Source organism: Poecilia latipinna, unplaced genomic scaffold, assembly GCF_001443285.1.
Source record: "Poecilia latipinna isolate Pla-1442-1.1 unplaced genomic scaffold, P_latipinna-1.0 Scaffold819, whole genome shotgun sequence".
Classification (NCBI taxonomy): Eukaryota; Metazoa; Chordata; class Actinopteri; order Cyprinodontiformes; family Poeciliidae; genus Poecilia; species Poecilia latipinna.
The window spans coordinates 126,618-153,976 of record NW_015113435.1 but is presented as its reverse complement, the minus strand read 5'-3'; the positions used below and the strand labels follow the sequence as shown (position 1 = coordinate 153,976).

Here is a 27,359-nt window from a genome sequence, read left to right as displayed (position 1 = left end):
GGCAACAAGTTAAGCGGAACTTTGGAAGTTTCACTTTGATGATGGGCTGCCCGCGCGTCCTCACTGAAAGGTGTGTTCCATTAAAGCGGAACAGCAAAGTTTATAAGCACATTGCTTTATAGACGAGTTCGAACTCGGCTGAAATGTTCACCTGAACAGTTGCGTTTTCTTCTAATGCACACAGCTTACTTAGAGCTGACCACAATGTGTCGCAAACATGGTAAATCATTTTTGGGGTGGAAAAGAGAAAAAAAGAAAAATTCTCCGCTTAAAAATTGATTGACTAATCCAGTTATACAAGCAACGTCCTATTTGGCATTGGCGGAAACTAACTGCTTAAAATCATGCAATTGGTTTGTATTATTTAAAAGCTGGTCACAATAATATTCAGATGGACTTTTTCACTATAGCAGAAAGGCTGTATTAAAGGAAAATTTGCAATTGGAAAGAATACATTATAATTCATTATACAGGCGCTATTAAACCTTCAGTAAAAATGCTTTGGTACACGAATCGAGCCACTTATCAGACCTACTCACTCCCTTTAAAAGCTGTCCATGCTCAGTGCTCTGAGTGGCAAAAAAGCAATCGCTGATGACTTTAAAATAGGACTAGATGTACAATTTAGCAAACTAAAACGGCGCACAAGGAATTTTAAGAATCAAAGCTCATATCTGTTCTAAAAGAATATAATCAAAGGAGAGTCAAGATGATTGTAGCTGATTTTTTTTTTTTTTAAAGAAAAGAGCTCTGTAAATATATATTTTTTAAATTAATGGAACGACTCGACTTGACATGTCATGTGAAAGTATTCACATCATTGAATATTTACACATTTTGACACATTGAAACCACAAGCAATAGTGTGTGTTATTTATATTGACAACAAAAATAGAACGGAAAGCTTGATGAAATATTGGTTTGTACACAAATAGTCATATTTTTATTTTTTTTTATTTTTTTTCTTTCAAAAATATCTTGCCCTGTATTTAGCATCTGCGCGTCACATCGCTACCACCGTGTTCCACCATGACGATGGTGTATTCAGGATAACGTCTATTGTTTATCCAATGCAAATTAAAAAAATATTTCCGTAAGTAATCAACTGATTCTGTTCAAGTACAGATGCATGACACAGTTTTTGATTTTAATCTGCAAAAAACGTTTGAAAATCGTGCCGTCCTTTAGCCTTTACATCACAATTACAAGGTCATTTTATTTGGATCATCACATGAAATTCCCTTAAAGCACACATAATTTTGTGGCTTAACTGGGACAAAAAGAATTAAAATCTATAGAACAAAAATGCACTTTCTAAATATATGCAGTCCAGATTTAGTGCAAAGAAATGCATGGGGTTTAATAGATATTCCTGAGCATTTTTCCAAAACTTTATTCCTTCAGTTCCTTTCAGTACGCATAGAATGATACAACAAACTGAACCAATTGCTTCCAGATGTAGGCAGATGTCTCCATCTCCATTTGTTTTATGGAGTTTTGGCATATAATTAAGCAGCTTATGCCAGGCTGATGATGTTTGCGCTGTGACTATGAATTCATTTCTGGCATGAATGTAATACGGTAGTTCTTTTCTCGCTGACAAACTGCTAGATTATTGTTTACAAACATTCCCAAGTAAAGAGCAGACTCATTACAGCTCTTTTGACACTACGCCCTGAAAATAGCAAACCGAGTGTGCATCTGCGGTTTACACTTGTCAAGCCTGATGACTTTTAATTTATGAAGGAGGCGCCCAATTAAAGTGGGAGGCAACGGTTTTCAGCATTTGGACAAGTTAAAAAAAACAAACAAACATCAAGTTTCTGGCAGCATCATCTTGTTGTTGCCTCTTGTTTAAGCCTGCTGCTGTCCGTTTTAGAAGACAAATGGTGAAAGAGGGCTGTTTCTGACAGCTTAAAAGTACCCATCAGCTGCCTCTGAGACATCTCCCCGCACGTCCGTTCCCAAAAACCTCCCCAAACAAACACGAGGCTCCACTTCAAATACATAGCAGGGCTATTAGGTAATCCTCTCCCTTGTTCGTTCTCTCTGAGCCTCGGTGACTAACCTCAATTTCTCCCCGTTCCACCTCTTCTTGCCTTGGAGCTGACACAAGCATAGGAGTACCCCCCCGAAGTGAGTGGCTCGGAAATTACACATATGTTGTCTTCTGCTTTTTGGGGGGCGAGGGGCTGAAGCTTTTTTGCACTAAAGTTGCTTAAAAGGCCAAAGAGAGGAAGAGGTTTGCAGCACAAGGCCTCCGTTTCAGATGGGACAAATCTGAGGTTTTCTTTCGGATATTCAATTTCCTGCGAGGTAACCTAGAAGACTTACAGTAGTGTCTGAGCATGGAGAGGAAGGCTCCAGAGACTTAGGACTCTTGTCTGTGAATTGTTGCACCCCCTCTTAGTCAACTGCTGCATAGCTTGCATGTGTTGCTTCCACCTAAGCCTGGGAAATCAATCAATTGCCAAAGAAATACCTCTTTCGCCAGATGTGGCACTTTGGAAAAAAATACATATTGAAGTCCAGAGATTGCTTAAATGAAACATTTCTGAAAGGTTAAAACATCCGCTTTCAAATCCAACTTTGTGTTTTATGCATCTCCTCAAAGTTAGTTAAAGAAGTGTGTGAAAGTTTCAGCTTGAGATATATCTGAACAATTTAAGGCGAATGAGAGACAAATGTTTCTCTAGCAGGTGACTTTTTCCTTTTGTTCTTTTTACAAGCCTTCAGTAGTTCCGCTTCTTGACACATACACACAGAGCATAATTATAAATGCAAGACTTGCTATAGGGAGCTGAACTTTTCACACCTTTCAAAGCCACAAAATTGGATGGTTTTGTGGTTTGTGCAGCTGCCCCTCTGCACTAATGCAAGGCGGTGTCATATGAAAAATATTCCTCTCCCCAAACCACAGGGGCTGGTCATTAATGAAACACAGGCCGAGCGGTGAGGTCATGCAGAGTCTAGATTTCAGCAGCCACACTTAAAAAACCGCTCAGAGAGAATAGAGCAACAAGAACACAAATCAGATTCCAGCTCCAAGGACGGGGAAAATAAATAAATAGAGAGAGGTGCTGGCCCCCTCTCACATTTTCCCCCCAGTGCTCTGCAAACAACCGTCAACTGCAGCTCAGAAACAGCTCACAATGAAAGCAGACTAAACAATCTGGTCCGAGCCAAGGAAAATGCTAAGCAACTCTGCACACAGGATGCCTCACCCTAATAGCCAACTATCAAATCTCACGATGGAATTGAGCCATTTGGCAACATATTTCACAGCAATCTAGGCAGCGCACCTTTAGTTTTAACAAAGTGTAGCGCAGATTAAAAACGGGAACTTAAGTTTCATTGACAGATAAATGCCTGTTAGATATAAGTTGGGTTTGTGCAGCTTACATGAAAGCAACACACCGCAGATGTGTTTCATATTTCATACACCTACAGGTTTTCGCCTTCTTTTTTCTTCCACTTTAAAACCTCAAACTTAAATGCATTTTTTTCTAGGATTTTGCGGAATAGACAAACACAAAGTAGTGCATCATTATGCTTTAACTCAGCATGGACTCAAAAGACTGACACAAAGAAAGCACAAACACGGTAATGGCAATTTTTTTCTTGCTGCGGTGATTATTTATAAGAAAATGTTGGATCTACAAAATATTTACTCTCTGGGCCTCAATACGAGGTGTAAGGTAAGGTAGCTAAAAATAGGGTGATGGCAGCATCATGCAGTGAGGCAAGGTGGTTTCTACAATGTTTTGATGCAAGGGGGCTTACAATTAAATGAATAAAAATGTCACGTTTTAGAACGCTATTAGGAGCCAAACTTTTAAGGCAATAAATTATTTTCCTTCCACTTCACAAGAAATACATTAAAGTTTGTGATCGTAGCACAATAAAAAGTACAAAAAAAAAGGTAAGAGGTGCAAATACTTTTGCGACGACCTCGTATATGAGTTCAAGGTGGGAGAAAAAGTTTTGACTCAAATTAAAACCTTGGGTCTTGTAAACGAGTGATTAAAATCATCACCATTAAGATAAACACGACAAATGGGTCCCCGAAGATGTGCATGGCGAGGAGGAAGAGGCAAAGGGCAAGCCCAAGTAAGCAAGAGGGATCGGCACAGTGTGTTCAGGAGGTGGGTATGCACTAGTAACAGGAACCTTGGGACTGATAAAAAAGAAAAAAAAAAAACTGGGTTACCAGAAGGGGAGCGGGCTCTAAACAGGAAACTAATGGGAAAGTCTCCACCATCCACCATGTGGCATTGTATTTTCCAGCCAGTCAAAGCCACACTCACAGAGACCCCATGACTTCAAACAGCCAAAATAGCAGCACATTCATGAAACAGAACAGAACTACAGGGAATTAAAAAAAAAAAAAAAGGTGCAGGAAAAAAGAAAACACACACACATACACGCACGCGCACTGTGACTCACACACATCCACGAAAAGGTAGCAGACCTCGCCAGCAGATGGTAAAATTAACATTTCAACAGTTCCTTCCTTTCATGTAGGTCTCGGCAGAACTTTTTTCTTTTTTTTTTTTTGAAAAGAGGAAAAAAAATAAGAGGGGCTTGGGTTTTGGTAAGATATAGTGGTGTAGAAGGCATCTGGAAAAGGGGAAGAGGAATATTGGCTTATGGCTCCTGATGGTCCACCTCTATGAAAAATTAAATAGGTCTGTTTTGCAGCTTTCCCCTCTCTGGAGTACCCTCAGCTATGTTATGGAAACATCATCTCGGTAATTTATACGCCACAGAACACCTGGTGATGAAAGAAAATAAACTATTCTTCTCTTTCTTTCCCTCTTTAAAACCCAACTCTTTTACTTTTGGGGTTCTTTCTTTCCACCGTCCATCCAAGTTGCTAAATTTGCAAGAAGTTGGCATGTACTTCACAGTTGAGTCATCAACAATTGTTTTTAAATTTTTTCCCCTCTCCTCCCCCTCAGATTTCTTCTTGAATTTTTTATATAAACTTCAAAAGATGCCGCAGAGATATCATCATAGAGAGAGAAGAAGACTAAAGCATCTCTAATAAAGACCCAAACAATGGACAGCCTCTCTCATTTCCGACCCTGTCCAATGGAGCGTCTCAATAGTGCCCATTAATTTGGACACAGTTCTGGCTAAATTACATGTGTTCCACCTCTGTGACATTTTAAATGCAATTAAAAGCTGGTTATGGAAGTGTGCATGGACTTCCCTGTGATGAAGGGAAATCATTGACGTGATTAACATGCAAACGAGCTCACGCTGGCAGACTAGATTGGGGTTTGAAAACCTCAATTACTTTTGTGTGATTATCTATTTACCAGTACACAGATTTCCATTTCTCATCTCCAGCCGAGTTCCTCACGCATGAGCCTCAATTATACATGGCCCACCTTTATTTATGATGCGCACCAAGCTGAAATACAAGCTCTGGTTATTTATTTATTTTTTTACTATGATGTATTGCCTCTTTACAGGCTGCTCACAAGGCGGGACCACCAGGCCAACACTTCCTAATGCCTAACCATTTATTTTTTGAGGACTTAATATGATGTTGACCAATCACCACCCTGCAGTTTTCCCATTCATCTATCCGGCCCCCTCTTTATAGTACCTTGCAAAAGGCACTGTAAATGTGAAAAAGGTTCATGTCCTCTCGTATTTTGTCTTGTTCCAACCACAAACTTCAATGTGATTTCATGTGATAGACAAACACAAAGTAGCAGGAAGAAAATATATGTGTATACTTTGTAAATAAAGCTCTACCTTAAAATATCAGCACTAACATCTTTTATTGGAATTACAGATGCTAATATTCTGGGATCACCTTAGCATATCTTAAATTTAAAACTGAATCTAACTGACATGCCAAACTCAATTGTGAACATATGTTTTTAGCTCCTGCCACAAGCCATTCTAACACAAAAATATGTTTTGATCTAAACCAATCAGTGAGGCTCTGGCTGTGTGTTTTTGCGTCATTGTCCTGAAAGGGAAATCTCCACTCCAGTCTCCCGTGTTTGGCAACCTCTAACAAGTTTACTTCCCGCTTTTACCTCCAGTTAACGCTGGCTAGCAGCTACTCTGCAGCTTCTCTAGCGTTAGCATGGGTCTCTTGGCTGCGTCTCTGAATTATGCTGCCCTTGCAAGTTTGCTTAGATTTGCCATGTTTACTTCTCTGTGAGAAGTTAAGAGCTTGGAATCATGTTTTAGAACTTAAATCTGCTTTCAAACTTCTCCACAGCTTTATCGCTAACCAGTTTGGTCATCATGTAAGTAGCTCACATTGGAATACAAATGCTTTAGTTTATTTATGCAAGTCAAAGTAAATGAAGGAGCATAAAATAAATGTGAAAAATTGTGTATCCTTTTCCAACATTTTTCAATTATTAATTTCCAATAGGAAAAAAAAAAAGGCTGAATGTTATTTCTGAATCCAAATAAGAAAAATTCAGTGTATTAATACTTCTACAGGCCACTATAAACCCAAAATTATTCTCTGTTTTCTGTTACCATGGATGACTAATTCTTAAAACTGTGCCAATTTGTCAATTTCAACTCAACCTAAACTGAAAGTCTCCAAAAGCACAACCAAATTTTAAACATAAACAATTAAGAAATATGCTTTGACTTTTTTGTTTGTTTATTTACTTTTATTGGACTAAGACAATTTATTCTAGCTCAAAAACAACGTCAAACAACTCCAAATTCATTGTATTATTTTTTTCCCCAACTTTTCATGCATGTGATGCTTACATTTTGCAAGCGCCTGAAAATATACAAAAGTTAATGTGTATTTGCATGTCAACCCTTTTACATGAGCTCTAATGATTTTAATGTGACTTTTGCAGCTTGGAGGACAGGAAGAGAAAGGAGAGAGATGGATCTCTGTGGCACAGCCGTGCTTTCTTCCCCCCCACATTGTGCCCAGCATGCATAAAACATGCCCTGTTGCTTCAGTGGGAGCAAGAAGGAAAACAGTGCCATCAAGTGAAAGTACTGAGGATTCCTCAAAGAACTCAGTAGATCAGCTACATCATCAAAATGAACGAAGAATAAGTTGGTTTGATTCAGTAAACAACTAAAAGATATTTTTGTTTATATACTTGACTAATCTTCGTCAGTGCACTGAATGGTTTTAGAAGAAACGTGGGGGCCTTCTGTTCGAGTAGCGAGATGATAAGACTGTGAAAATGTAGTGCTTTCTGCTGTACAAGCAACCTCCGGAACAAAGGGAATTATTACCATTGAACCCAGTTGCCAGGATTTGCCAGCATGCTTTTTTAGTGTAGCTAAAGTAGAAAAAGGAAGTGGATACAGCGCACTGACAGAGTGAAACTGGGAGTGATGGGTAGAGACCCGAGTGAGACAGAATAAAAGAGAAAAAAAGAGAGGAATGGCTTAGATAATAGCAGATAATGGACAATTAACTCAGGCTAGTAGTGCTTGCTGCATTTAATAGAAGCTTCTGGTGCAGCCGGTCCCCGATCACCACTCAGCCATGTTCACGCTGGGAATACAGGCGACACCAAGCTGCCGGCTACTGGATCTCAGAGGTGTACCATGCCGCATTAGAAATCTACACAACGCCTTCACACAAAGCTCGATACCAACAACCTCGTCCCAAAGTGCGAACACAAGCACTCCAGTGATGGAAATCGTGTGGCGCCTTAACCTCACTCATTGTTTCGCTTCCTTTCATTATCAAAATAAACCCAGAAGCTGTATATCTCTGTTTAAAAAGTGACATCCCGACGCATGCGAATGTGGAAATTAGCATAATTAAACCTATAAAATAGCTCGTTGCAAAAATAAGCGGGTGGATGTCGTCTGTGTGCATCACGGAGACAATGGGTCTACTCATATGAAGTGATTTAAACTGCCCCCCCACCACCACTCACCCACCCCCAAGTCCCTTCAAGTCCCATCTAAATCTATTGATCTGTGAAACACTGGGACCCAGGGGAAGCAATTCACTTAATATCATACATCTAATGATGAGATGAATAACGATTAAACCATTTGGTAATTAAACGTCTTACAAACCACTTAAATGACTGCGCATTAGGAAGGATTGGTGGGAAGGGGGGGGTCGCAGGAGGTTGCAGTGATTGTTTTTCATTTTCTTACTTCACGCAACAGCAAGAGACACATGCCGGTGGTATGGCAGCGGATCAGTGGTGACGGGAGAAAATGGTAGCTGACATAAGGGGAAAAACACACTGATGGTTGTTAGCCACAATGGTGCTAATCTGACATGCTGTCAAAACGGCAGGAAAACAGTATAGCAGGGGCCTTAGGATGAAGATGGCAACATACAGCAAATAACAGCTGAGTTTTAATTGATTATTACCATTATTAGCTTGATAGCATGTTGAGAAGCAGTCAATAAAACCACAGAACAGGTTTGGGTGGGAGAGGAGGGTTTAACAGTAAATACAATAACTTAGGCCAGAAAAGTGATGGTAGATAGCATTAAAAAAAATTAGAAGGCAAAAATGTTTTAGCACTGAAAATAAAAATATACATAGAATTAAACATAAATAATTAATTAATGTCCATTCTATAGCTTTTCCAAAAAAAAAAAAAAGAAAAAAAAAAAAAACAGAAACCAAACCAGAAATTAGAAGGTCTACATTTTTTTTCATAATGGGTTAGTTCACACTACGGTAAATTACAGGCTGAGTGGGAACTTTTACATCCCTGGGTGAGGTGCCAGTATGTCAAATCCCTAAGATCCAGACAATGTTTCTCGTGACTTTCTCTTTGCTACTGGATAAATTGCCAAGAAATCTTTAATTTCATAACTAAAAATTGAGCTGGGGATCTAGCTACTAACATTTTTGATTGCGTAGACATTGTGTTATGCTCTGAAGGTTGATTTGGGTATTCTAAACCTAATGTTGTCCTTCTTCTGCAACTTTCTTGTGTCATTGGCTGCCTTGCTTTGCATCTCATTAAACTTTGCTTTCTATATTTTCTCTATAAATATAAGTGGAAACAACCATTGTGAGCTACAACCCTTTGCATGACTAACAAAGAGAAACTGTAAAAACGATGACCTTTAAAGTAATGTTTTAAACACGTCGCCCCTCCTTCCCAGTGAGCCAACCACAGCCAACTTCAGCTCATTCTCAGGGCATTCACACATGGAAAGATGTGTGTCGTGCTCCTTATTGAATGATAGCTGGTAAACATTGTCATTCCAAAAAGAGACAGGATTAAAACCTGCTTTGCCCATTGAGCGGAACAGTACGCAAAGAGAGGATGGGAACAATAGCCAATGGAGGACGGTATCACAAGGGTCCAATGTCTGCTGTGATGAATATGTGGGAGATTATAACCCATTCCATCATTTCCATAATGCAAAAGTCTTTTTTTTTCCTTCATCACCCAGCAGACTATTCACTAAATAAATGAGAAAACTATCACCGGCGTAGAAATATTCGACAAAAGGCAGAAGGGAACGAGAGTGAGATTTGAATGACCCCCTGTGCCTTTGACAATACAGACGCTGTTCGGACACATTCGGAGGCAGCGGAGTGAGTAAGACCTGGTAGAGTATTTATCACTGGGCACAATACAAATGTATTACCATGTCAGCTATACCACTTTACAGCACAGAATGGGACTTCGGTGAATGCGAGAAAACTTTTACATAAAACCAGGGGGAAATTTGAGGGCACAGTTCTTTTGACGTGTGGCTTTTCTGCCTCAAAAGCACAAAAAAAAAAAACCTCAAGAATCATTTAGTGGGCAGTGGCTTTAAAGTCACAAAGACTCAAACCTGTGCATTTAACCAGTATGTTAACTATCCTACTGAAGATGAATAAAACTGCAGTCGTTAAAAAATAAAAAAGTTTTCTGAGAATAATTGGCTAGTTTCAGAATAAAAGAATCACCTTAGAAGCTAGTTACACTCATTGAACATTTAAAATCAAATGTTTGAATGTATTATTTTAGGATTTTTTGTGATGGTGTAAAAAGAAAAAAAAAAAGTAGTGCATGTTTATGAAGTGGAAGGAAACTGATACACGTATGGTTCCCAATAATTATTCCCAGTAAAAAAAAAAAAATCTGACAGATGTGCTGAACATTTATTTGACTCCCCCTAATCTGTACTTTGAAAGTTCACATTTCCTCACATTATGATGCTGCCACCACCATGTCTGCAACACGACCATGGTTGCTACTTTGCATAGGTCTATCTGATAAATGGAAAGCATCTATGAAAATCAATTTCCAAGTCTTGGCACATTTTCAACTTGATTTATGTGTTGACTTCAACTGGACCAATCATTTTGTTTTTATCCAACCCACTTCATTGTGGGTCTTTCTGTATGTTTACGATCATAGAAGGTGAACCTTTACTCCTGTGCCCGAGACTTTAGCAACTTCTATCAGGTTTCCCTCCATGACTGTCTACATTCAAGCATAAACTGGTCCAACTCTCATCTATGAATCTAACCCTGTTCCTGCTGAAAAAGAGCATCCTCGACGCGTGCTGCTACAGACACTTTTTACAGTGGAAATAGTGTGGTCTACTTTAGCATTTTATTATGTTAATATTTACAAATTAAGCACAGATGCCCCTTGTATTATAGTGTTTACTGAGGGAGGAAACATCCCTACATATTCTGAGCCTGCCTGTTACTTCTATGGCGAGCCCCTCAAAAACATTAGACTTGTGAAATTCCTGAGCCTTAGAAAGTATCTCCGTGCCCCCAGCTCTCTTCGCACCTCAGCATCACTGACATCTTTTCAGCCATTCACTTGATGCATTTCTGCTTCTTCATGCGAGTGTAAGTGAACGAGAGAGAGCCGCTGCGGGGCAAAGTGAATAGGAGTGTGTGTCATCTGCTGGTCTATCCCAGAGATTCCTCCCTTGGTAGCCTAGTTTATTTACTTTATCTGCAATATAATGCTTCAGTGAGCATTAGCAACTTTGAGACACAAGTTTCAATCAGCCGTCGAGCGGCTGCGCACGCCAGTCCGTGCGTGTGCTCGGCCAGGTGTGGAGAAAAGATGAAAACTGCCGTCAAAGAGATGGCAAAGCTATAAAGCGAAAGGCTGACAAAGAGGTCCCAAAATAATACAAAAATAAAATCGGACAGCCGAAGGAGAGGAAGATTGGGGAGAAGAGAAGAGCAGCAAAGAACAAAGCCAGAAAAATAAACTGTACAGGACAGCACGGAGAGAAACTGAGGTGGTGGGGGGAAAAGGTACTGGTGGGCTAAAGAAGTAAAAGAAACAGTGAGACAGCGCTTGACAGACAAAAGAAATGATAGAAAGAGACAAAAACAAAGTAAAAGAGAAAGCGAAAGGAAGGGAGAAAGTCGAGGTGAGAAGAAAAGATGTTCTCCCAGGGTAGCGTGGAGCAGGTCTTGTCCAATAAACACAGGTGAGCAGCTCGACAGCCTAAGACCACCAGGCTGACTGACAGCAGAAAGCTCTCACTGACCGCCAGCTTTATGTTACATGACACGAGGAGTGCAACTCAACTGACAAAGAGAAGCTGCCTGAACCTCTCAGAGTGCGGGAGGGAGAGAGCGAATGGCGCCCCGTGCTCACTGTTTAAAGCAGCCTTCACGCACAGCGGCCGCGTTGATGCAAAACACGCAGCCGGCGCGCTCAGACAGGAGGAGAGCGAAGCCGTTTTCCTTCACAGGTGAGCAGAAGAAGGAAACACCCCGGCGCTTCGGTTAGTTAGTACGAGAAAGCGAGGAGCTGGCGCGCGCGGGGTGGGAGGGTGGGATGTGTGCTGTGTGCCGACTGAATCTTTTCCACATGACGGGCCTCGGGCTGTTTTTGTCAACTGCACTCTTGAGCAGCAAGGAGTCAGGTAGTGTGACCACATGATTGCCCAAGAGGCACCATGGTGAGAGGAGGGAGGGAAAGGGAAGCGAGGGCCAGGGAGAAGGAGAGATGTGGGAGCAGGGTGGTGAATGGGGGGGGGGGGGAGACAGGGGCCGATGCAACACGCATGATGAGGTGTAATCACAAACCCCATTCAGGGTGCAGTGGAGTTTGTCAACATACACACATTCACATTCCACTGTCTGTCAGCTCTATGACCCAAATCGAGCATGCTGGCTGAGTTTGTGTGTGTTTCTCGACTCCCCCCCACCCCCCCCACCGCTACACACACAAGAATGCTTTCTACCCGTTTTGCCTCAAACCAGGTAGGAGCAGTTGCACTGTCTGGCTTGTGGGTTGTGGTGAGGAAGTCTTAGCGAGAAGCTCTTGTAGGATTTTTCTGCCACTGGTATCCCTTTTCAAGCCGCGATCAAATGTTCATTACGAACAAAGGACTTGACTTGTTGCCTCTGGAGTAAAAGCTTTTCCACCGACTGTAACTGCGTTCTTTGATTTGAAACGTTTACACTAAGAGAGATTGAAAGTAGAAAAAAAATATAAAACTTTGCTAAAGTATCTACACCACTTGAATTTTTTCAACATTTGTCACTTTAACAAAAAAAACAAACAAAAAAAATAAAAACAAACTTCAATTTAGTTTTTGGGGATCTTGTTTGAAATTATCCTACCTTTGTAAAGTGGAAGGAAAATAATAGATGGGTTTCAAGATTTTCTTTTTTTTTAAACAAATCAAATCTCAAAAGTGTGGCAGGCTTTTGTTTTCAGCTGCCAACTTGCGCTGTAACTACGGTTGCAAGTATTCAGGTTAGGTCTCTATGACCTGTTCAAGTAAGAAGATAAACTAGCTAAAAATGTTTCAGATTGAATTTAGACCATGAGAAAAGCAATTTTCCATTCTCGACTGAAACAATAAGCATCCTCCAGCATGATCCAGTCACTACCATGTTTCAATATAGTGATGGTATACTTAGGGCTCAGTGGAACTACTGTGAGACCATTTTTGAGAACTGTCCTGTTTTATTTTTTAATCATATTTACAGATAAACTGCCTGTGTAGTGATGACTTCCTAATGCTTTCTGAGCACCATCAAGTGCAAGTGATTAGATAATTATTAGCCAAACAGAGCCCAAAGCAAGTCATGCTGACAGTTTTTTCAGGCATCTAGCATGCCAAGGTGAGTGAAGCATCTGGTTTTTCTTTTTTTTTTTTTTTTTTTTTGACAGGTCCAAGAAATTTGTGGTAGCCTGAAATATCTGTTGAACAAAGTGAATATGAAAGGTGTAGTACTAACATATGTGTAAGGTAATCCCACACTGTTATTTTGCCATAGCATGGTATCATTCTGAATTACTAAACAGATATCTGAAGGAAATTGATGTAAGTAGATTTTAATTAGGAGTATCAGAGTAAGGGTGGATGAATATTAACTGCTCTATAGCAGCTGTAAAATCTAAAATAAAAATAAAATATTTGTCAGGATTTCTTTAGGCTTTATCTAATATGTATTTATTATCGTCTGATAAAGGAACTGTTAATGTGCAAAGATGAAAATTATGTAAATCAACATTCAATCAGAAACTTGAAAATTAATCTTATTTATATTAGATAGACAATGTGAACCCTACCATAGACTAAAAGTTATTTGTTTTCCTCTGAGGCTTATAAAATACTGAAGAGAATATTTTTTTAATTGATTACATATGTGTTTAAGGCAAGGCATTGAGACGACGTTTGCATTTTAAAGATGTTTCACATACTTTAGATATAGCAACAACGTCTTGGCAGCCTAAACTGAAATAGTTCACCAGCAGGTAAAATGACTGTATATTTAGTTTATGTTGTGATGACAATTTCCCTTATAAAACACCATACTGGTGAATGGCTAACATAAACTCTGGACTATGTGTGCAGTCTGAAAAATGAGGCTCCATGACAGTTCGCTGATAACACACAAGTTCAATCTGTCAGGGCAATCAGCGTTTAGACCTTGGGAGAAGAATGCAGGACTTGTGTGCGACTGATCCACTGGACGCGATCACCTGCGAGTGAAGCCGCTCGTAATTCTTCCCACCTGAAAGACGGAGTTCAGCGCAAAGTCAGGCCTCTCTGATGTCATCCCAGCCTCAGGTTGGGTTTCACAATAATCTCTGGCTCTTGGACGGATGCCATCCAAGCCCGGCTTCCGCGCCCGACGTTTCTCCAATTAGGTTGCGGGGAAAGGATAACACATGAAACACTAGATGCTTTTTTTTAATTAGAGTCGCGCATGCAATGTTTGCAATCACTCATTTCCAGAGTGTCAGCCTTCTCTAAAAGAAGGTGCATAGTACAATTGGAGGGGCTCCAAAGTAAGCTCAGGCCACCTTTGCTGAGGAAAAGCAGACTTTCCATAATTTCTCTGAGAACATTTTTAAAGTACACATTCTTCCTTAAAATACCCCCCAAACCCCCCGCCAAAAAAATGGAACTTTGAAAACAGCTGGATGAAAGATAAGAGACACGAGGATCAATAGCCTTACTGAGACTCTTTATCTTCTCTTAAGCAATGATGGCTAGTCTCATTTTGAGCCTCTTCTACTTTCCACCTTCATTCTCATGGCAACTGTGCACTCTGGACAAACACTCTCCATGCAATTTCTTTTCTTCACTCCCGTCCGTCAACTCTGCACCTCCATATGGTTGCTTGTTTTTCTACTCTGACCCTCAATCATTTCTCTTTCAGATGTGTCGAATGCCTGACAGTTGCTAGGAAAAGCTATGGCACAGGGAGAAAAAAAAGAGGAGGAATTTGAAATGTTTACACAGAGTTGGAAATCAGGACTCAAATCAGTCTTGTTATTATCAGCAAATGTCTAAGGAGAAAAAGAAAGCTGGGGATATAAATATCAGGTAGGAAAATATACCTCCCTTATGGAAATAATTTGAATAAAATCAGGAGTCTATTTATCAGAGAGATTAGCAGTGGGCAGGTTTCCATTGGTTCAGCTACTTTTGCTCCACTTTGCTCACAGCGTGACACCATCAGACCTCCGACTAAACTTTAAGTTGAAAAATGGAAACTTGGGAACTTGCAAAACTTTCAACACCTCTCTCTCCCCAAGTGCAAAGACAAAACAGCAGACCACAGAGACAAGAATGGCAGCAGAGCAAAAGCAAAGAGATGGAAAGCAGGGAAAGTAAACCTTTGATGAGTAAGACTTTTTTTGTTAAGTATCAGGGCTTAACTTTAAAATATTCTGGGTGGAAGTGAATGGGGGATTGACCAAGGGCCCTGATCTTAGCCACACAGTGGGGCACTGGGGTTAATGGTGGATAAGGATTAGAAAAAAAGGGGTTACTTTTCCTGATCTCCAGCCACCCCCACATCCCACTATCCAGTGTTCAGCTTCTCTACCAATCCCAAACCGGCCACACAATAGAGGCTACCAATGGGGAATGGTCCGAGTCCCTTTGATTTTTGCCTTTACCCCATTGGCTGCTTTAAGTGCCCGGGGTAAAGACCCATGGAGGTTTCCCCTGTTTGCCCACTCACAGGGATGACAGTTAGCAGCTCAGAGAAACCATTTGGGGATTGAAAATGGAATGACAAGAGGTCTCTGATCTATGACAAGAAATCAATTTCAGCCTGGAAATGTGAGCAGAGGGCTGTTGAGTCCAAACTGCAGCTTCTTTAAAGAAACCAAAAGATGTGCTTAATTGCTGTAGATTTTTCCTGTTCTCCTTTTTCTTTTTTCTTTTTTTGTATGTCTACACTGCAAGTGTGGCTTGCAGTGTTGGGGTAATTACACTTTTCTGCAATGATTAGAAGAACTTCTTCTGGCCAGCAGATATGCAGAAAGGATTCATCTTTGAAGATTTAACTGAAGTACTAGACAAATTAAAAACTAATATTTAAATCTCTTTTAGGTGGAAATCTGGACTAAAGAAACCCGGCAGTGCTGGGGAGTTCAGCATCTCACAAATTTGCTAAATAAATCTTCACCTAAAAGCTTCTGCTTCATATGTTTCTGCTTCATTCTCACTTATGTCAGGAGTTTTGAATACCTTAAAAGGGGAAGTGGATGTAACCACAGGAAGTACAAGCACTATGTTTTTGATTCAAAGTGAAACTTTAGAAACATTTTTAGTTCATTTGCTCAGATGTTTTGATGCCTATATGCAATGACAATTAGAAGACTCACTGTAACAGTGGAATTCATTAGATTTCTTGATCTGGTCATTGATTGGTAGGTCAAATACCTTTTTTATTTTTCAGTCAAAATTAAGTACGCCAACTATTTTTACTTTATAAATATACTGACCTACAGCATGTACTTTCATGAAATAAAATGAAGGTTAAAGAAAGATGCTTTGATGTAATCTCATCCTTTTCACATGCTTTAAAAACCAAACAAAACTGAATTCTAAACTTCACATGATCAGATCTTAACAAATAATTGTAATTGTTTTACAGTCAGCTGACCAATTGTGTGCAGCAACAGGTGGTGAAGATGATTTTTATGTAATCTTATACTCCATAGAGCCAGAAAAAAAGGAAAAAAAACACTACATTTATTCTGGCACTTTTTTGAAGCATTTCTGAAAAACATTTTAATATTTTAAATATTTTACTACCACAATCACCAATTAACTTGTAATAGTTATACATTATATATGAGTTTGCTTACAGTTGCTTGTAGCTCTAACCTTCAATCTGTTCAACATTATGTTGAATAATTTTTCATTTACTTAATAGCATTGGGCTTCCTTTGATTTTGCAGTTTTATTCATTTATATGTATTGGGTGTTCATTTTTAGTGCCTGTTATTCTTAACTAGGTGGTGCTTCCATATAATTTCACAAAACAAAAACCTTGACCAAGGAAGTATACCTTACCCACACTTCTTTCCGACAACAAAGACTATTTAACTAAAACTGAATCCCCTCAACAGTTACTGACTGACGTGGCTCATCACAGCAAACACAATACCCATTATCACAACATCACACATGCAGAAGGTCAAGTAAAATGGTCTTCACTTACCACTTTTCACCTCACACAGTGTGTTTTCTGCTTTCTATGGATGCAAAGTGTGCATATTTCATCCTAGAAGAGAACAAAAGGAAAAGAAGATATCTAAAATATAAAAACTTTTTTTTTCTTTTTTTTTTTACAAAAACTACCTTTGGAGTTTGTGCTCTATATCTTTTTTCTTTGCCTAATTGGTAACAAGTCTAAACAAGGACACACTTTATATCTTGGAACAACTTCTAATGAAGAGATCATCAAAACAATAAGTAAAACTGAAATCTCAGCTTGGCCACATTTGCCAGCCGTAGTGCATAACTTCTAAGTGAGAGTAGATTGAAAATCCTTGGGGTGTGAAAACCAAACAGGCACAATGGAAAGGTTGCCCAGTGGAGGGGGAATTCTATCAGCGTGGACAAGATGAAGATTTGTTACATTTGAAGAGGAGGAATGAGAACCCTGTGACCCCCACCACTACAATGCAATCATCCAAACACACAGAAGTAAAATACTCTTAACACACTTTGGAATGATGCACGTTTTGATTTACTGCTATCTAAATACTTACAGATGAAAAGATATACGTAATGCTGCTCTAATCTTTCCACAGGTTAAAGAGTTGACATGAGGGGGATTAGGTTCAAGCACTCACCCTAAGGGAGAAAACTTGCTGTCGTTGACGTTCTTCACAGGCTGGGTTGGGAGTCCGGCGATGTCGGTTCACTAGGATAAGAGAGAACCCGAAAGTACTTATTAGTTAGGCCAAATCTGCTTCACAAAATAGTCCCCCCCCCCCGAATTTGATACATTTACTGCTATTGCAGGCAAGTGTGGGCTGGATGGTGTGTTGCATAACTATTTTCTGCATGGTGTGTAGGTGAGAGCAATAAATTTTAAATCAACAAAGTGCACCTGGAATCGGCTGAGAAGCTTGAGAGTGCGCCTGTGTGTGTGTGTTTAAGTGCATGCGCTAACAGGCAATGTACAATATACTACCCCCAATACACACACACACACACGCACACACACACACTATAAAGTTGAAAGGTGCTGTGCCTGCAAGGCTCAAGCTCTCAGCGCAAAGTAAATCACACTGTTAACCTGACACCATTGATTTTCTCATGTACCCCATTCAGCTGCCTGCATCAAAACACACATGCTAGGAACCATTAGGATGAAGGGTTCTGTTGTTTTAATCACACCAGTGCAGGACAAGTGCTCAGTTCAAGATTGCAGCTACTGATGCATCTCATTTACAGTAAAATAATAGTAATAGTAATAATAATTACTTTGGAAAATGGCAGTAGCAGAAGGGGCACAAATTTTACACAATGGACTAGATGTTCCACTCTGAAGTGTGCATATTTGTGTGTGTGTGCGCGCACACGCGCGTGCACATGTGTGCTTTTCCCCTTTTATTCTCCCAGAATTCCAATGACCCCTACAGGCAACCAGCGGCTGCTGAATCCTGAGGAATGTGCTCTCTGAACTGTACAAAAAAGCCCTCAGCTCAAAGGGAACAGCCGAAAAACAAAACATGCCAACTGTGATAATTTTTGTGCTGTTGTGAGTTTCTGGAAAATGTTGCAGAAACTCACAACGATTGCCAAGGAACGTTTACTTAAAAGAGGGCATGAGGTTCACCCTCTAGTTCCTTAAGGTGAGTGGAGGGACAGACATAGATGAAAAACTGAGAACGGTAGTTATATTTTCTATTTCTATTTATATTTTTTAGTTGTTCTACACATGTTTTGTTTTAGCTATTTCAGAACTATTCCTTGTCAATAAATATTTTTATTTCATCATTTTTAAACTTATCAGTTCAATTATTGGGTGTTTTTTTAATGTTCAATGCAGGAAGTACATTCTGGCCAGTGCTTATTTGTCTGTGCCTGGTCTGGTTCCACAACTCCCAATCGACCACATAGCTTCTCACACTGAGCAAGGAACTGTTGGGGGTTTCCTCCTATTAAATGGAGTGTTGTTTCTTTTCACTGTAACCATATACTTACTCAAAATGAGGGATTGCTGCAAAATTAACTTCTTAACTACTTCTGAATTCTACCCGTTGGTCAAATCTCTTCAAGTTAAATCTGTGTGAACTCGATGGTTAAACTTACTCTTTAAGCAGTAATGTACATGATTTACAGTGAAATGATAACTTGATTTAGTTTGATGTGAATAAACACAGCTGTAAAACCAACAGTTTTGGGTGACCGTCAGACGTAAAAATTTAACACCCCCATTCCTAAATTATTTGCTCCCACATACACTTCAACACCTTTAGGCTGTATATTTATCATATTTTATTCACTAGAAAAGCACCTGGCATCCCATTAGTCTGCATAACCTCCAATTCTTGGATTTCCAAATACCACACGTGTCTCTTTGCCAAATGTAAAACCATTGGTAAATTCTATCAAACTATAAATATGGCAAATGCATTCAAGTATTCATGAAGGCCTAATAATGCTATAGGCTAATATTTACATAAAGCACCCGCACACTAAGTCAAGATAAACTATTTAAGGCCCAGGCCGCAAATACCTCCACACTGCAGAAAAAAGGGAAGCGTCCTGCCATGAAAGACGACATTATGCTAACAAGTCAGATTACTGTACACAATAACTTTATCTTAAAAGTAAATACCATCCTTGGGTTGGGTGTTATGGAAAGTCATTGGCAATATTTCTGTGGGGACCAAACGCTCCTTATCAGCATTAGTCGAGCGATTCAGGCCTGCCCGAAGAAAGATGAGTCTTCAAACTCATTCTATTCATGGTCAGACGTGTAATTACCCTCAGCTCACAGTCTAGACGTAACCGCTTTCACAGTATTTAAGACCCTCCCTATGCAACGCACGGACGCTGGCTCCCACCACAGAGCCCCGTGCGTTAAATCTGCGGGCAGATAAATTAGCGAAGAATGCAATAAAATAGACACAATGAGTGGAACTTTATCCTCCCTGCTGCTAAATGAGATTTCTTTGAAATGCAGATCAGTGGCTCTAGATTAGTGAATTTTAGCTGCTGTCAACATCATAACAAAATACAAATGCGATTGTTCGCCACTGCCTTATCTCCTTGCTTCCATCTGCTGGCTGGTTATTTACTCCCCCCTGATTTACTATGCAGATCTAAATAAGTCGCATCAAAAGGAGGGCTTACTGCACAATGCCTTCTTAAGCTTCGACATCAAGGTATTTGAAAAACCGGTAGTCACATGAAAAGGCTGCCCATCAAAGCCACATCTCTAATGAACTCTCCCGTATCAGAGGGGGCTTGCGGGGCCCTGGCTTTAATACCATCTGTGTGGTGAGAGAGAGGCAAACCTGAGAGCCAGACCCACCAAGCCGAGGTGGAGAAAGACAGGAGAAAGAGGAAGGCCTGAGTTATCAGATGAGATTAGCTCAGTGGCGAAGGTAGTTATAGGTTTTTCCATCCGTTCATCAAACTTTTAAGTGTCGGCTGAGGGAGACACTTCAAAAAAAAAAAACAACACAGCAGTGGTACAAGATTAGAGCAATTTGAAATGGAGAAAGATGGGACACATTTTTTTCTCAAAAACTGAAACGAACTAATCCAGACAAGGCAAAGATTCTTTAAAATGAAAGATTATCAAACAGTGTCAATAACTACATGTTACCATTGGTGGATTACTCATGATCAGAGGGAGAGGATGAGAAGAAGAAACATACTCTACTATCAGAGAGCTTTGGCCATCTCCACAGAGCTTTTGCTTTATGCTCGTGCAAAAACCTTTAATTTCATGGTGTATTTGTTGCATTCAGCACACAGGACGGATTACAACCGACAATCTCCAGACTTGCACGGAGAAAAATAAACTGCGTGAAGGGATCATGATTTGTAACCCCGCCGCCACCGCCGCTGCCACCACCACCGACCTGCTTATTATCCCTGCGTCTGGATGAAGGGGAAGACCCCCACTGACGAGCCCCCAGTTTACCAGTGAACAATTAGCCCCGGAGCAGGAGCGGGCCTGGCGCTGGCACATGTGGTTAAGTCGCGAGCATTGCGGGAGAGCGCCAGATGATGAAGGGATGAGGATGGGAGGAGGGAAAGGAGGAGAAAACGTTGCATGGGTGGAGAAGAATGGAACAGGCGCGTGGCAGGCACGTGCTTGCCAGTTTTGACTTCGAAATGTGTCCTTCCTCCACAGCATCTGCTGTGCGAAAATATTCATACCTCTTTTACTTTTCCACGTCAGTTCACAACAACCGACTCTTCTGTATTTTAATCATGATTGACCAAAATAAAGGTTGTGCATATTAGTGAAGTAGAAGCAAAGTGATAAACTTTTTGGAATCACTATGTTTGGGAGACCCTGGAGACATGCAAACCTTACAAAAAGTCGCACACATCTAGACACAAAGTATTTGTAAACTATTTTGAAAAATCATGCCATTTTCCTTCCACTTTGCAATAACGCTTTACTTCCTGGCCCTGTTTCAATTATTTTTGCTGCTTCTACAAATTTTCTTTTGGGGTTGTTTTTTTCTTCTTTTTTATTTGTTTAGCTTAATTTATCTTCCAGACATTATCAAATGATAATGTCTCTGCAGAAGATGATGCTGCTTCTACCAGATTTCACCGTGCCAATGGGTCATTTAAAACAATATTGTTTTTTTTCACAGCAGACAAAGACACATATTGTTAGAGAGAGTGACCTCTAAGGCTGGCTGCTAATTATCTTTTTGGGTCTTTTTTTTTAGAACCCATTCAAACTGAACTGGTGATGTGAAGGCACCTGGTGGCTGAGTTCCAACTACTCCGCGCTCCCCTAACCCTGCCCCAAGCATCTTTGTTGCTGCGTGGCATGCCAGTTGGGCTCAGTGCCAGTCGCATTTGCAACCACAAGGGACCCTCATCTTTCTGCCTTGCCTAATGAAATGACAAAACAACAGATTTGCATATGCAGAAACAGGTGTTGTAACAGGTTTGATTCCTCTTGACCCAAGTCGTGTTAAAGAGAGCAAGAGCATAAAAAAAATTTAAAAAAAAAAATTGAAAAGAAAAAAAAAAGTTTATGACCAACAGCTGCCTGGGGGTATTTAGGCTCTGATGGGCACTCAAGTCTGCACCATCTGCCCTACTGTTTGCCAGAAGTGACGATCTAAATTAAAACCCACTCATCAAATATCATAAAAAATAAGCCATTGTTTTGCTAGCTCCATATGTTTTGACTATTTCATTTCATTCTCAAGAGTTGCACTGGAAGCTGAACTTCACGGCCTATGACTGTGATTCAAGGAAAATCCAGGAAGGCACACAGAAGGCTGTAATTACCCGCCCACCGATCTGCTGCCTTCTGACCAAAGCCATGCGTCATCCAACACATTAGCCAAGTCTGTCCGACCCACATTGCAAAGTGGTGGAAACAACTGCCATTGTTTAGAATAAGATTAAGGACTGAAAGGATGAGCGGTGTTCAGATGATGAGAGGAGATGCGTGCCAGTGTGGCAGTGACAGAATCCAAAAAAGTTAAAAAGACGCATTTGTACAAATGTCAAATGTCTCTCCTCTACATTTGACCATATTAAGTCCTGACACAAATGGGGCATGACTTGCAGCATTCATGCAGCTAGTGTACAACAACCTTTCCCTGACCATGGTCCTCTACGCCACTGCCCCCACTACTAAGCTCCCACCCATTTGCATTATGCCTCCTGTTTTTGTTTAGATGGGTGAGACAGAAGGAGCAAACCCGAGACAGTCGTGACCCTGCGCGAGTGTTGTAACTTGGTCTAAAGCTATGCCAGCAGAAGGCAGCACCATATGCCCTCAGCCTCGAGCTGGATGCTCTTTCTGCAGCCTAATGTGCCTGTCAAAAACTGTTATTGTCATTATCCCAACCCCCCACCCATGTTTTTTTCTTTCACCCACAACATGTTCAAAGTAAACAGATCTTTTTCTCCTTTTCTGAGTCTTTATGGTGTGACCTTTTCCTTTATATATATATCTTGATAAAACTCAGCAATACAAAACAGTATGTTTTTATTGTTAAAGCAGCTATGCTAGTTCTCAATTATGGGGAATTAATCTCTATACAAGTAAATAATTCAGGCTTTTTCTGGCTTTAATTTGATTTGATGATGGCGCATAACACTTCTCACTTATCTTACATTCAAACAATGTCTTGACAACAGTCCGTGCATTCAAACAAGGGCTGAGGTAGCTACTGCTCTTGGCTATAGTGATGCCTCGCATGATGTCTGACTGTTTACGAGTGACAAGGCTGATGGCTGAATGTGGTCTGAGCAACATCGACCTTGCCTCTTACCACAAGTGACCCTCTGTGTCTTTTAGTCAGGGCTAGACCCCAAAACTGACATTTTTCACACTGTAAAAACAGTGATGCCTCAAACACTGCACTGACCTGCAAGTAAACATGCAATTTTTGAAGTAAAAGAGAACCAAATACAACCTTTGGTCTGTGGCCAGTAGTATTTGTTTTAATGTGGATGTTACGGCTCTCTGTCCAGGGCGCCAGTTTGTTTAGGGGCGCCACAAGAAATATAAAACTGTAAGAATTTTTTTTTTTTTTTTTGCATTGTAAGTAATTCACTGCATCTGGCTAATGTCTCTAAAGTTGATAACTGACTTAAGATTCATATTCAGCTATGGACTGCATTTGATTACCTATAGTACAAAAATTTTAATTTGGCATAGCTGTGCTTTACCAAATTAAGGTAAAGCATGTATAATCATATTTTAATAAATTAGTGTACGCCTTCCGGTAAGGCTCATTTTTCAGATTAAAAGTATTCTTTGAAAATCACCTTTAAGCAGGCATTTTGACATGCTTTTCGTTAAGCCAACAATTCTGTATTAAAAATTGTCCACGTGTTTACATTGGCTCAAAAACATCAGACTGTGTCTGTGTGTAATTAACTTATATAATGTTTTTATATCTATGTATACATGTAAAAATGCGTAAGGAACCGCTGCAAGGACAGGGGTAGCACAGTGAAGAGGGCACAAAGGACTGCTGCATGAAAACCATGAAACATTTTACATGCATTTAAAAATCACTGTTTACACAACCTTCAAATCTGTTTCCCTTCAACTTTTTTTGAATATCCCTTTTCCATTTCATGTTGGCCATTTGTTCCATTTGTTTCTGGCTCCGAGAAACCCAAAGCTGACAAACCAAACATGACATCTGACATAAATGAAAACAAAGGGAAAAATGGAAATTCTACACTAGATTATAAACTGCAAGCGAGTAGGTTCCAACAATCTCCTCTATAATCCACATCTCCTGACCCCACCCTGTACAGCTTTCTCCAGCCAAGGAGTCACATCGGTTCTTGTCGACTCACAGTCAGTCTGGTCGGGCTTTAAGAAGTGACCCAGAGCGTAACTAAAAAAGTCTGAGCCGTCTCCAGACTCTTAGTAACTGGGGCACACAAAACATCATTACCGTGATGTGGATAATTACAGCGCAAAAAGGGGTGGCCTCTTAAGCATGTAATGCACTCTTTTATCTTAAGAAGTCAATCTCTCTCAGTCTGACAGCTTGCAGCGTATGATCCTGGTAAACAAATGCTTTTGTGCGGCACAAAAGTGCCATTAAAGGCCAAAACTGTCAACACAGATTCCATCCTTACTTACAGAGAAAAGAGAATCAAAGTGCGAGAGTGGGCAAGGCGGAAAAAAAAAAAAGCAGGTTTGATCACTTCAGGTTGTTTTAACTTGCATAGAGGTTGTCATGGAAACATTTCTATGAGGTTAACAGAGATAAAACCTGAACAGGTGCCATTTAAAAGCCTTAACGTTCTGTAACAGAGCAAAGTTAGCCATCCATGAGTAGTTTTAGTAGATTTGGGCTCTGGGATGTGTTTAGGGAAAGTGATGCTGGTGTACCACTCTCTTAATAGTATTAACCACTTTCCCTGAAATGTAACAACACCTCAAGGGGTTTAGCGAGCAGGCTGTGTAATTACAGAAGGAGTTGGGGGTTGGGAGGGATGGGAGATGGTGAAACTCAAAAGCGAAGAAACAGTCCGAAAACAGTTTGTAATCTGCTTTCCAGTGATGATCTAAAATAATTTTATATCCAAATCATTCAGCAACTCCCACCGTAAAGGGTTTCTGTATTCACCAGGAACGGCGTGCAAAGTTTTTAATTGATGAACAAATAAAAAGCTCCCTCCGCTTCGCCTCAGACAGAAGCAATCATTTCCATATTTAAGACGCAATCCTTGCAAACAGCCAGCGTTCATCGAGCTGAAAGCAGCCCGAATCTTAATTTTGATAAATGATTGAAACATATGACAGGGTATACACATTAATCCTGTGGAGGACATTCATTTTCCTATTACCATAATGTAGAGCACGACCACCCGATGATGAATGCAGCAATCAAAAAATGGGACGCGGCGAGAGAGAAAGGAGAGCCGGGGTAATAAGTGCGCTGCTCCCAACATTGGTCACTCTCCATCTCTCCTATTGCCTTCAGGGGGGGAAAAAAACACAGTGCCTCCTAGTGACCTCGCTTACTACCATACATGCCAACAACAGGTAAACAAGAGAGCAGGGCCAGCTTTAATTATGTCCTAAGAAATCATAAGAGGGGGGCACTTGAATAAAGGGGCCGATTGTGCACGGTCGCCGACATATTTCATGAGGGGCATTTATTGCCGCTTTGGCCTTTGAAGAGTGAGAGCTGCTGAGTGAAACTGTGTGTGTGGGGCTGGGGGGCTTAGGAGGGATTTGCCCACACCTGCATAACTGGGGAAGGGGAACACCTGTGCACCCTGCAGCCTGAACAAGAAGGGTGGCTGCCGCTAAATCCGAGGGCTGAAAGCTGATCAGAAGACAGGCCTGAAGAGCGTGTTAGAATTTTCTGAAAACAAAAAAGGGCTGTTTCCTTTTTTTTTCTCCCCCCCCATCCCCTGTAATTAGAAGAGCGGTAACGAGACACTTAAGAGTATGAGGAGAAATTTAGGATTGAGCTGTGATTTCAGGATCTTCATGATAAGACTTAATATTCTATCCCTTTTTGACTTGGAGTGGAATATTGAAAAATGGAGCATGCATCAACGGTAAGGTGATCACACTGCTGATAATATCTATCGATAAGGCTTTCGCCAGTCCTATACGAAATCTAAATTTTAGCAAATAATTTTGAATGTGTGTGTACTTTAAAAAGAACAACGAAGGCAATTCAACAGAGAAAAACACGTACAGCTCTTAGAAACTACTGTAAAATTATCAGTTTCTCTGGTTTTGCTACTTACTGGTAGGCGTTGTGAAAACAATTTTTTTGTTTGTTTGTTTTATTCTATGAGCCACTGACAACATTTCCCCAAAACTGCAAGCATAAGTAATGTCAGTGAATTATACAAAATAACAAGCGACCAAAACAAGTAAAAAGATTTGATTTTCAAACCCTAAATGACACAAAAACAACTTCATGCTCATTTTTAAACACAAAAGAGTGATTTTAACCTGTAAAGAGTTCAGACAGAGATTTTTTTTTTTATGCATTCCCAATCACAAATGTCACATTTCTCTGTTTTTCCCATTGCAGTTGAGTTCAGGTAATCACCTAATCAGTACCTCATTAAGAACAACAGGGGTTTGCTTTTGTGATGGAATTCAACAGACACTAGAATGGATTGGTTTACGGTGGTCTCTCTTTACCCCCCCAATGAAGCATGCATAATGAAATGGGCTTAAAATTAAATATTATTCTAAATTGAAGGCTACTGAAGCACTTTTAAAAAAAAAAATATATATATATATATATATATATATATATATATATATATATATATATATATATATATATATTGTAAATGCAAAATTTGACTTGCTTATAGCAAGTTGTGACCTCTTTAAAATTGGAAAAGAGAAAGTTATCCAATCCAATACGTCAAAGCAAACATTAAAAGCTGTAAATGATCATGTGGGCTTATTAAGAAGCAACTATATACAAAAAGCGGTGATGTGCTCCTATATTATATGTTTTAAGTATCGTAGTTTATAACCTGATACCCATCGGTAATGTAATGTGCAGGTGTGAAACTGTAAGTTGTGTTTATTTGGGTTTTTACCGCATATTAACTGAGCTTAGTAGGAAACAGCCGGTCACTAATTAAAAAGCGCATAAAGTCCACGCGGAACTTGTAAACAACAAGCTAGTGTCTCAAAGCAGGTATTAACAACACGGTGCAAACTTTTACAAGCGCGGTAGTCTACTTCCTAACATTAGAAGTCAAAGAATAAGCTCCTTGGGCAGGAAGAAAAAAAAAAACTTACCACATAAAAAAAACAGGAATATTTCCCTGTCGGTAAAAGTCAAAGGGACACACCAGGTGAGAAGTCGTCGTCCTCCTTCTCTCTAGACTCGCGGCGATGTTCGCACGTGACTGTCCGAGTTCAGCATAACGCGGAGGGTAAAAAGCAAACAACAGGACAAGAAGCGGTGGTGTAAATAACCAG

General features: G+C 40.1%; 2 protein-coding genes across 4 annotated transcripts in view; one reads left to right on the top strand and one right to left on the bottom strand.

Annotated features, from left to right (window-relative positions):
- The window catches only part of foxp2 (forkhead box P2), a 123,133-nt gene extending 95,789 nt beyond the window's left edge, over nt 1-27,344 (bottom strand). For all 3 annotated transcript variants that reach the window (XM_015047307.1, XM_015047311.1, XM_015047312.1), the window contains exons 1-3: nt 27,177-27,344; nt 17,542-17,612; nt 16,905-16,967 (exon numbers count right to left, since the gene is read on the bottom strand). The gene's annotated coding sequence lies outside the window, so the exon portion shown is untranslated. The remainder of the gene's footprint in view (nt 1-16,904; nt 16,968-17,541; nt 17,613-27,176) is intronic.
- The window catches only part of ppp1r3aa (protein phosphatase 1, regulatory subunit 3Aa), a 14,818-nt gene continuing 13,191 nt past the window's right edge, over nt 25,733-27,359 (top strand). The window contains exon 1 of the mRNA XM_015047306.1: nt 25,733-25,957. Within this exon, the coding sequence (XP_014902792.1) occupies nt 25,845-25,957 (113 nt within the window). The 5' untranslated portion in view covers nt 25,733-25,844. The remainder of the gene's footprint in view (nt 25,958-27,359) is intronic.